We start from the raw sequence: 12,230 nt of genomic DNA on the forward strand, positions 1-12,230 counted from the left end.
GCATCGGTGGTTCAATGGTAGAATGCTCGCCTGCCACGCGGGCGATCCGGGTTCGATTCCCGGCCGATGCACTTTTTTTTAATTATTATTATAGATAGCCTTGGTCAAATGTGTTGAGCACCCCTATCAACGTCAGATATGTGATTTACCACCAGATAAATTAAAATGAAATTATTTTTATTCGCAAAAGGTATATGTTTTAATTAAAAAAATATTAACATTTTATGGGACCACCCTTAACCTTAATTACAGCAGCTGTATAGTTAGGTATGGTGTCTACAAGCTTTTTACACTCAACGGAGGAAATCGTTTCTCATTTCTTGTTGCAACACACTTTTTAAATGATTTTTAGAAGATATTGTGTGGTTTCAAATTTTTCTCTTTAATAAACTCCACAAATGTTCGATGGGGATGACATCGGGCCACTGTGTAGGCCATTCTGGAAGAGGAATGTAAGTTTCCCCAAACTACTTCATTGTATCCTTCGATTTGTGGCATGGCGCGTTGTCCTATTGATTGTAGTTCCTACGTGTTTGTGATGCCAAAAAGGTCCGAAATTGATAGTGCAAGGGCTAATTCCAAAACATTTCTGTATTTTGCGGAATTCATGCGTCTTTCACAAATCGCTAGTTTGTCCACTCCCGAAGTTGCCATTCACCCCCACACCATCACGCAACCACCACCGTATTTTACAGTAGTCACAATAAAATCTAGGTTGTATTCCTCTCTTTTGCTTCACCTGCCGTAAGTAGTTCCGGGGGTTGTAAATATCTCTTTAATGATAAAAATAATGATTATAAAGGGTTAGTAATTTTAGGTATTTACAAAATGTCTACTTCTAAAAACGATGCATTTCTAGTGAATATGCTTCAATTTTGCTTACCTAAAAGTTAAATTCATGTGACCAAATAATATTTGAACCTTCTTCCTTTGTCAAATTCCTGTATTTCAAGGCCTTGTTGTAGCGCGAATTCATATTGGTTTTTGTGAACAAAGTTTTTTTTTAGCTTTGCAGCCTTTCAAGCCAATATCGTTGCTACGTCTTCTCGCTGTGTTAGCAGAAATTGTTCTTCGCCTTTCCATTAAAAAGTCAGCAGCTAGTTGAAAACTTTTTTTTTTCAATCTTTTAATAAGGTTCTGATCAATTTTCAATTTTCGCGTTTTGAAGTCGTACGTTGTCGATCTAAGTTTGATTGATTCGCGTAGGACCTAGTTGTCTTAAATCTACCAAGAGTATATTGCACAGCCCTACGACAAACTTTTAAATCCTTGGCAATTTCAACTTGAGAATATCCTTGCTCAGACATAATTTGAGTTTGCACGCGTTTTTGACGTTGATCACTTATTTTGTGCATTATTTACAGAAAACAATAAAAATCAATCTCTTTCCCAAAAAATTCACTATAATACAAAAGATGTGTTTACAAGCGAAATTAAAATTCACAGTATTCAGAGAGAAATTATACACCAGAAACAAGTTTCATTACTGCCATTGTACTAATCCTCATAGCTATCAAATTTGTGGTGTTTATGTTGTTCATAAAATATGTATTTATTAATTAATATAAGCATTTTAGTATAATTTTCTTCTAATCATAAGACAGATATGGTGCTCAATACATTTGGTCAAGACTGTATATGTATCTGTTTTTTGAAGCTGTAATATCCAAAATTTACAAAATAAATTAAGTTTGAAAAACAAGTTCTCTTAAAATGGACTTAAACGATCGTTGTTTATTGAATGTAAAAAATGTAATAGAATAATAAACAAAATGAATTAATCTGTAACTTCGATTAAATATTAGCCCATCATAAAAGCTTAATTTCACCCTAATATCTATAATAATTGAACTGTGGGATTAATTAATGTTGTGTTGGTCTATTTTACGTTCAATAGATAACGAATTGTTTAGTAAAGTTTTACGAAATTTGTTTTTTCAACTTAATTTATTATATACAACATTTGCATTATATGATACAATAAATATAAGAATAATAAAATAAACATTGATAAAAAAAATTGCATCGGCCGGGAATCGAACCCGGATCGCCCGCGTGGCAGGCGAGCATTCTACCATTGAACCACCGATGCTTTCAGAATGTGTTTGTCTACAGACATATTCTTTCGAAGTTTGGTTTATATATACATAAAAAATTATATGCTAACATTGTTACATTTATTTCTAGTAATAAAAATGAATTGATATAATGACGTGAATTGAAATTAAAGCGTATCTATCTATATCATCCATTATTATTCATTAATTGAAACAACATATCAATAGAGGTATCTGTTATTTTAGCATGGATGATCGATGAGCCGATAGTAAAAAAGGTTTCTATATAATATCGAACTATTGAAAATATCGGCATATTGGGGATGTCCACATTTATCGGTAATACGAATTTCCTACGAGAGGCAGACATTATTTTTTCTACACTTTAGTATTGCCACAAAAGTTTATCAAAATCAATAAAAATTTTGTTAAGAGTAAGTAAACTTTTTGTTCCGCTGTGGGGCAGATCAACTGTTTATTTGTTTTAAGTAACTTAAAATGATTTGGATCTAAGTAACAATATATTGCACAAGGTTATAAAGTTCATTATTATAACCTGAACGCCATACCTTTTCCTTCTTTAAGCGAAAATGTTCCTAACGTAAAGTTACAGAAACTCATACATTATTATGGTTCCAGTGAGTTTTTGATGAGTACGTGTACGTGATTTCAAAATAATTTGAAACTTCATTAAGTTAGAGTAAAAATCTCTGTACAAGTCTTTGCTCTCATTAACTAAATTAGAGTCGTTTTCATTTTGGTTTTCTTTTTCTCTACTTTCCTAATCTGTATTAGCACACACTAAAGGAGAATAGTTCTCGTTCTAGACTATATGGAATTGAAGAGTACTGAGTCGTATACTCAACTTGCAACTTCTTTCCCTTAGTGACTGAAAAATTTGAATATGTAATAGATCATTGCTTCACGCCTCACTTATCGTGGGCGTACAAACCAACAAAACTAACTGGAGCATTAAATTCAATTACCATTTGCTCACACCCAAAAGAAAATGTAATAATACACAATAAAACTAAAACCATCACAACCATCTGGCACACCAAGTACCTCACTTTTTGTCGCAATACCTACGCAAAAATTACGAATATTTGGAACATTCTGATCAAAAAAAAATTCAACAGGTGTAAATTGCAAACTTCAGTTTGGTCTGATTACTTCAAGCAATTCTGACCTAAATACGTGATACCGAGACAAGTGTTGCACTTTATTCTGGGATTTTTTTCATATTGACTATTTGAATTGTTGTTTTCAAATACTGTACCTATACAAAAGGAAATTTGCGTCGGCTAGCGGCGTTTACGCCCTTATTTAAACAGACCATTCATTGTTAATTTTTCCCGTTAAATTCAAGGCATCAATTAAAAAGATTTTCACTAGAGAGCTTTACAGCAATTATTAAATCCAAGCTTGCAACACTTCATAAATCGTTAGCTGTTTAATGCCATTATAAAGGAAGCTAGAAAAATTCCTAAGTAGCGCTTATTTCACGGTCTCTATTCAACGTTGATTTACGTTTATTGCCAACCTGTCCTGTGCTTGATATAACTAGTTTGAGAAGGTCAGTTACAATTAGATCAATACCTCCAAAATCTCCTATGTAAGCAAGATATTAAAGGTGGGATTTGGTTTCAGGGTATGCCCAACTAATGCCGCATTGTTTTCCTTAGTGGATTCCTGCAGTAGGTGTAGGTCTAAGCGAGAACACCTATTCTTTGAACCTTGTCATTAGATTATAAACAATATTGCGACATACTGTCCTGGTATTTAGTATTTTTACGCCAAATTTCAATGCACAATGTGTCGCCACAAACAACCAAAAATTCTTAGCAATAGACAACAATAATTAGGTTACTGTTTATGCAAATAAAAATGTTACGCTTCTTATACGAAAATTTCTTTTCACGTGGGTCTAATGGAGTCACGTTGGAGGCAAGAATGATAATGGAACTAAATCAATTACCCGATGTAGCTTATGCATGGTAACGGGTGATCATGAAAAAACCCCCGCGCAGTAAGTAGTGAACCATAAACGTAGCGCGCTGATTAAGTAATTCCCTATTTATAATTACAGACATGATTGACAACCGATTAACGGATGAACTTAACCAAGACATTTGCCTGATATTTTAACTCCTACTTGAGATATTTTTAATGATCACCCTGTATAGCATTATGATAAGTTAGAATAAAATATTTATACCCCATAAACAGGCTCACAGTATGGAGCCAACATGGAATGTATAGAAATCATAATATTGTAATATGTGGGTATTAGAAAAAGCTGAAGCTTTTTATGTCAATAATCAGCATACTTGTTTGAATTTAATCTTACGCAACTCAAAAGATAACTTTCCTCTATGGAATATGACTGGCTTATAATGGATTCGAATCTAAAGGAGTGTACACTCTGTATATTACTAGATATAAGGACTGGCAGAATTGACGCCCCCTTCAAATTTCTAAAGAAAGATGAGTTTAATGCACGGCACTGGAAGCTATTTAGCATGACCTAGAGATAAAATTTTGTACAAAGGGAAATATCGGGAGGATTTGATTATTAACTTAAAAATACCGCGATAATTCTTATTAATATTGCTCAAAATCTCTTCCGACCCGAGATCTTTAGTATTTTTCACTTAATTCCACAGTGGAAGAAAGCGCATGTCTAAAATAGAATAGATATTTCCTAAATATAAACCGAAGATATGTGTAGCCGAAGCTTTAAAAAGAAAAAAAAATCAATATATCTATGAAAGATTGAGTAATATTTATCTACATTCCTATATTATCGCAGAGGAGTTTGAAAATAGAGAAATATTCAATTTAAGCTAATTGGAGATTTCATTTTTTACTTCAAAATTTTAAAACATTAACATCTTCATTGTAGTTTTATGCCTCGCACATTTTCTCTCACAGTGATGTTGAATCTCTATATCATTTCTATAAATCTTGTACTATTGGTGGGAATCTTTTTGCTACTCTTGTCCCGAAAAATTAAAGTCTAGGTTAGTTCAAGTTAGTTTAGATTAGGTCAAGATTAGTTCCTTCCTACATAGCGTCTTCACCTTGTAGTGGTGGGGGGGGGGGGGGGGGGGCTTGATGGCTCCTGCTCTTCTGTCCCCTCCGGCAAGATTCCTAGTGGAGAGACGGATGAGGAGGATACTGATAAAGAAAGACACATAAGGATGCAATGGGTGAACAAAACAAATTTGTATCCTAGGCGGGTGGCAACCCCGCCGCCGGCTTCGACAGAGTGAGAGCCCCGCTGGTCGGTGCTGGTTCCGTGCATTCTGGGGCGGGCCAAGGTTAGTGAAGGCTTCTAAGGGAAGTGTACATGGAGAGATGCTAAACGGAGCCCTCCATAGGGAGGGGAGAACTAAAGAGAGAAAGGTCTTGGACATATCTATGGGGCAAAAATCTTGGGGGAGAAGCATACAAGGAAAGGGAAAAAGTATGGAAACGTTTACATTAATCGAGACAATTGAAAAGGTTTCGGAGTTAATAACGGAAATTATAGGGTAAAATCGACGAAAAATATATAAAAGGATATTAAAAAAAATAAGTAAAAATTTAAAAAGAATACGAGAAATTTTCAACAGGGATATAATGAAAAAATTATTAGGAAAGAATAAGTATGACAAGACTGAAAGGATGACTTTTAACGCGAACGTACAAGCAAATGGACAAATAGAAACTAGAGATTAGGAGATACAAACGGGGATGGAATTAAATATCATGGAAATTACGGGTATTAAAAATTTTAGGGAATTAAAAAAAATACAACAACAAAAATGAGATACGATTTGGCATTGATAAAAACAGAAATTAAAAATGGAGACTTTCTGGAGACAAAAACAGACAAAGTGAAAGTGGTGATGGTTGACATTGAAAAGTGAATACAAAACAGGATCAAGGAAAGGTATCCAGAACTGATTGAGTGCACGGCAGAATTCGAAGTGATCGAACAGACGGTAAGATTTAAATATGGGATAGGCCAGAAACAGAAAAGCACGAGTATAGTGAGGATAAGTTGCACGGGGAGGACTGAGGACTTGTGGAGGAGTTGAGTAAAACTCAAAAGAGAAACGGAGCAAGAGGAGTTTGTGGCTATGCACGGATTGGAGGAGGCGGGCATGGAGAGAACTAAAAAAATGGTGGAAGCGGTATTTTGGATAGGAAAAATGAAGATAAAAATATATATGGACAATCGGGAAGAAGTGAGTGAAACGAAGAGTTCAGAGTTATTTAAGGTCATCAGGCCAGGGCAAAATAGATCACGATCAGTAAGGTCATCTCAGATCAAACCAAATCACTCTAGAGATGTGATGCATCAAAAAGCGATTTTCAAAAATAAAGACTTATTTATTGGTTAAAATGTCACATACCAAAAAGTTAAGTTTATAAAGTGTTAGCCCCTGGATGAAAACGGAACTATGCGTCAGAAAAAAAGAAGAAAGAGCATGTTCGCTGGATTGAGCATTTAGTCATAGAACGAAAGATTCCTTTGATATTTTTTAGTGCTTGTCATCGTTTCACTGTAATATTAATTCCTGTGTGATTTATTGCCCTTAAGCCGATTAGATCGGGTTGCAAATGCCAGTCATCAATCTGATATTACAAAAATTATAAAAAAACTGAGAAATTTGGTTTCAGATGTTTGCAAGGGGGTTCGATCACTAAGTTCATTACTGAGAGGGACGTTGGAAAAATTCGTCGAAAAGGCTATTTGAGACGCATCCCGTTCCTTAGAGCTCCACTTGTTAGAATTATGAAATATATTAAGGCCTTCACTTTCAAACAGAAATTCCGCATAGTCTAATGCTTAAGGGAATAAAACATCAATTTTTATTTAATCATCACGAGAATATATATTTCAGTTTCAGCCCGAATTTCTTTTTCAATCGGAAAATCAAATGCGATATAATTACATTTCAGTTTCAGCATCAATTTCTCTCCAATCTGAGCATCGTGGGACAACGTTTCAAATATTAACTGGAATTTCCATCTCATATAGCATTATTACCTTCAATCCAAATATCTGTTCGCCCTTAGCGTCGCGATAGGCTCACATTCATCACCAATTTGTTGTCAACTTGAGGATTTTGAAGCTTTTCGCAGACTTATAAATAATATATTGTCAATTTCAATTTTCTATCAAATTAGACTTCTCATCAATCATAACTTGGGGATCCACTATGATACAAATACAACTAAGTATTTAACCCCAAATTTCTTTTCCCGCAGCCTGTCATACATAAACTAACAAGTATATAACTGTTTCCAATTTATTTACAGCATCCATCTATGTACACCGCGAGGTTCTAAATTTTATATCCCTGGGTTAACTTAATTTTTTTTAAGTGTGTGTGTTATATGTGTAGGGTTACGTAACTAACCCTGCGCTTTGCTTTCGTGTCTAATCATTTTGTAAATATGAGTTAAGTGTAAGTTCGATAAGGATTAGACAGTAGGAATTACTTTTAAGTTAGAAATACCCCTTGAGGCACGGCACTGGTAAGCATTGGCTAGAGCATGAGAATTTCCCATGCCATGTCTTGTCGATGTTGGAAATCCCCGCAATAAACCTTGTTGGTTTCACAGCTGCAGTTCCAATTCCCGGTTAAGACGCCACGGTTTGATGCGGCTAATGGTGCAGATGGCACCCTGGTCAAGGTACGCCCATGGTCTATCACCATGGGTGTTGGTACTTAAGGATGGACAAGGCATGGAGGGCTCTCTTTTCTTGCCCTTTTTTTTGGGATACGGTCGGTCATTGTAACGCAGTCGTCATGTCCGCGCTCATTACATTCATTAGTCTGTATATTCCGTATTAATAAACGAAAGCTTGTATACCTTCTCTCTGACCTGTGATTTCATTACAAAGATATAACCAACATCATATATCTTAAGTAGTATCGAAAAACACCCGATGCTACATATGTTTGTAGTTTTTAATTCTTTCTGAAATAGAACTGGCATACTTAAAAAAAATTGTTTTATTTTCTATACTAGCAAAATCATTAAAAATTCCAAAAAAGTGTTTTACGGAATAGAAACTTGAAAATTTATTGTTGGGTTTATCTTTTAATTCTAAACAACTTTTCATAGTACATGTTTTCTCTAAAATTAAAAATAAAGGTAGTTTAATCAAGACCCATTTTCATAATTTTCGAATCTCCCTATATGAAATAATATATTCAAATTTTGTAAACTGCGCTTTGAATTTGCAGCTACGCACTAACTTTTACTAAGAATAAAATTTTCTGATAAATTCATATGAACAAAAGTGCCATATTGGGCGTACTTTCTGCAAGTCAGTGTTAAAACTTAAATCTTATATTCGTACGGGAAGCTGGCAGGATTATTACGTCATGGTTTTGTATATATCGATAAGACATCATAAACGTTGCCATGACTGGTCATTGTTATGGACAATGGACGTCATTCGGTGACACATTTTTTATTTCCGCTATCGATATTGAATCGAATATGGGGTTGGAAATATATTCAAATCCATAGCAATTAACAGAAAATAAAATTATACTCTAGTTTTATTGAAGGTGTTAAATGTGAAAAATATGTAATGAAATTGACGTTACTGTACATGGTAATAAGGTATTTACTTTTATTCTTAGATATAAAATTTATGTTCCATACCCGAGGAGACACGTATGGATGAGGACGGAGAGCTTTTAGCGGACACAGGAGGGTGAGGGCTGCGACTTGTACGGTAAATGGAAAGAGTGTATGGACGAGGAACAGCACCCTTCTCACGAAGTGATGCCTATTGGTGATTCCGGGGAACTTCAAGATGAAGATAGAGAAGTTTAATCGGTCGGTATCCCAAGAAATATCAACTCGATACTATATGGGCAAACAAGACCGCCATAGTGCCACGCCCACATGTCTGATTTACTAATCTGCTATAAACAAAATAAAAAAGAAGATATGAAATTTATAGCCTGCCTGTTTATGGGTTGAAAAAGATCATCAAAAATCTGCAATCAGGAACACTTTTTGTATCGATTTGAATACATATACTCGTACATGTACATGTGTCTATTGATTCTATTTGCAATATAACCTACCATATAACTAATATTAATTTTGCTGTCAGCTATAATAGCCATACAACATTTCTCCATTTTAATTGTTGTCAATATTCAATGGGTTTTAGATTATTTTTATCGTTATTGCTATTTATGACCAGTTCCTATCAGCTACAGCTCCAGTCAACACCTACCGCATAAAACTGTATTTTGTTTGAATTATGGTCCAACAGGGAGTACTTTTGGAGGGTTTAAAATGTGGTGTTCATAAAAAAAATTCATAAAAAATATATCTACTACCCACACTTAATATTAGTAGTCACACATCGTCAAGCGACACATGCAAATAGATTTGGACTTTTAAATGAAGTTTTTGCATCAACTGTAAAAGCATTTCCTATTGTATTCATAATAATTTTAATTGCGCAATAGCAATTCATAGGATATATAGCTATCTTAATTAAAGTAAGGTTCTTTCATAGTGTAATTGTCAGGATTTGGTAGTTGAATCAGCTCATTTGCCAGAAAGATTTGGCTTTAAGACAAAACAGACTATATAATAGGTTGAAATTTATTTCAAAATCTCAAGTTAATTCAATGTCAAATTTCATATAGGCACCTTAGATTGATAATTTTATACATTTCACAATTGTCTATTTTAGATATAAATATGCTAAACTAGCCTTGATTGCGTCCTACCGTGAGGCGTTCCTCATGTTATGAATAACCGAAAGGCTGTTGTCTTAGCATCGATTTGTTCTACATAAAAATTCGAATAAATGTCATCGGAAAAATTCACATTAAGCTGTAAGAACATCAAAGTTTATCAGCTGCATGGTCGTACTTCAGCTGTACTCAGCATGGCATATTAAAAAAAGACATATTTAAAATAAAAAAATGTATCTTTATTCGACCTACTTTTTTATTTGAAGGCCAACAGTATGTTTCTAATAAATAAGATTACAGGTTGGGATACGACTTACAGATAAGTACTTAATGCCTATAGAAACTTTTACATAGTATAGTACGTCTAGGAAGCCTGGATTTACAAAAGTAAAGATTTGTTTTCTTTTCGTTTGAATAAAATTTAATTACACATAAAAACTCACAAACTTGTTTTATTTGATGATGCGTTAGCAATTCATCCTTAAACAAATCTCGAGTGTCTCGGATATGCCTAACGATGAATTGGGTTAATTCATTACTTTCACCTAGTTCTTTCCTACTGACTCTAAAAGAGCTGCTACTAATTGAATTTTAGCAGTAATATTCAAAGTTTTACATTTTTTTTGTCATTTTCTATAAACGCTTTTCTCAACAAAATTCTTTCTAGACGTACTATACATTTATATATACTACGTACGAGTACCTATTTTGACGTCTCAGTTATGTTTTCTTCAATAGCGTAAGTCCCAAAAAAAGTAAAAAATCAGGGGTAAATTTGCTGATTAAAATTTTAAGAACAGTATCCATCAAAAACAGCATAATCTTCACGTCTTAAAAATAAATAGAACTTTCTTAAGTATACCTATCTTAATTAAAGTTACAAAAAGCGTTTAGAGGGCAATACAATACAGAAACTTTATTAATGTCTTTTATCAAAGTTATTAAGTACTGATACAGCTAGAGATCACAGACTTGCTAAGGCACCGAACCCAGTTCTGAAGAGCAGTTCTTATATACCGACGCTTTCAGATCAGTTACTCTAGCTCAAATCATAACTTTGTCTTGTAAGTACCATTGACTTCTTCCATGGGCATATCCGGAGAATACCCCGCATTCACAGTACCATTCGTAACATCACTCTTTTTCTCAACCTCTAAATCTTGTTTACTATGCGTGGCAGTACTGCTGCTCGCAACTGAGCTATTTCTCTTCATTTTCCCTTTAGGTTCTTCTATAAGGGCTTTTGAGACATATTGGCGTTTCTTTCCAGGAAACCAGTGCGCCATCTTACGCGCCCATGGATGTATCAGTTCTTCGTCGTATTGATCTGCTTCACTGGCAGTAAAGAAGGACACTGTCCATCCCACCAGGACGGTAATGATGCAACCCAGGATGGAGTAATACATGTAGGTTATTGAGTAGAGGGCTGTCAGTGGGTCTCTGCAATAAAAGAGGGGGTTTTAAGGAGTTTTAGGACCCGAAGTTGGTTATCTAATAGCAAAATCTTTTTCTAGTTTCCGAGTGAATTACAATAAAATCTGAATTTGTTAATAACATTTTTAGATGAAATTCTTTTAGTACAAATTAAGACTTCAAGAAACGATTTTAAATGGATAAAAAAGACAATGATAGATTGACAAATACAACTCAATTATTTCAAATTGTTTTCAAACAATGTTCGCCCGTTTGGGTACATTCAGCACAATGTTGACGTTTTTATTTTGTTTTTTACATGAATTAAATTCTTTTAATTCCGCATTGACCCTGAATGCCTCATTTGCGGGTCTCTTGCATTGTAGAGGTAATCTCTGGCAAATGGATTTGGACATACTTTCAAAATTGCTAAAAGAGGCATAAAAATTTCCCGATATCTGAGAAACTACATTACACATTAAAAAATGGTTTGCCATACATATGGAGCTCAAAAAGACGGTTAATTTGAAGCAATTTTTCAGTCTATTTTGGATATAAATCGTCAGTTTTTAATTGGAAATTTTTGAGAACATTTTTGAGGAGCTAGTTTATGTTTAATTTGGTTAATTTTTATTCTTTTTGACATTGCATAGCTCATTTTGATTTCGGATATATTTCGATAAATACGATTTAGACTTTGAACAGTTCCCGCTGCTTGTAGGTGCTTATTTTATAGTTAAAACACTATAAGCAGTGAGATACAAAGATATCTATTTTGTGGTTTTAATTTTATTTTTTATTTTTCATGGCATTAGCTATGATTAACTTCACATTCTGAAGTTCTCAGAAGTTGCCTACACGTGAAATTTTGCGTTTGCGTACAAAAAAACTTTTCTTAAGAAAACGTATTTTTCTTGAGAAGGGTTCTTTCCACATATGTTTAGTATTTGCTCTTTGTATTTCTCCTGTAATGTATTTAATAAGAAGATGAGGTAACTTTTTTTGGTTATGCACAACTTAAGAAGGC

The 12,230-nt window shown here is 34.2% G+C and overlaps 1 protein-coding gene and 2 non-coding genes across 7 annotated transcripts in view; 1 reads left to right on the forward strand and 2 right to left on the reverse strand.

Annotated features, from left to right (window-relative positions):
• On the forward strand, window positions 1–71 carry TRNAG-GCC (transfer RNA glycine (anticodon GCC)). Its single transcript has one exon. It is a non-coding gene; the product is annotated as a tRNA-Gly (tRNA).
• A 1,950-nt stretch (window positions 72–2,021) lies between these two features.
• Window positions 2,022–2,092, reverse strand: TRNAG-GCC (transfer RNA glycine (anticodon GCC)). The gene has a single exon. It is a non-coding gene; the product is annotated as a tRNA-Gly (tRNA).
• Window positions 2,093–10,007: 7,915 nt separating this feature from the next.
• LOC136342138 (sodium-coupled monocarboxylate transporter 1) overlaps window positions 10,008–12,230 on the reverse strand; it is a 43,791-nt gene continuing 41,568 nt past the window's right edge. For all 5 annotated transcript variants that reach the window (XM_066287678.1, XM_066287669.1, XM_066287688.1 and 2 more), the window contains exon 9: window positions 10,008–11,230. In XM_066287678.1, the coding sequence (XP_066143775.1) occupies window positions 10,840–11,230 (391 nt within the window). In that variant the 3' untranslated portion in view covers window positions 10,008–10,839. The remainder of the gene's footprint in view (window positions 11,231–12,230) is intronic.

The sequence above is a fragment of the Euwallacea fornicatus genome, chromosome 1 (assembly GCF_040115645.1).
Source record: "Euwallacea fornicatus isolate EFF26 chromosome 1, ASM4011564v1, whole genome shotgun sequence".
Lineage (NCBI taxonomy): Eukaryota > Metazoa > Arthropoda > Insecta > Coleoptera > Curculionidae > Euwallacea > Euwallacea fornicatus.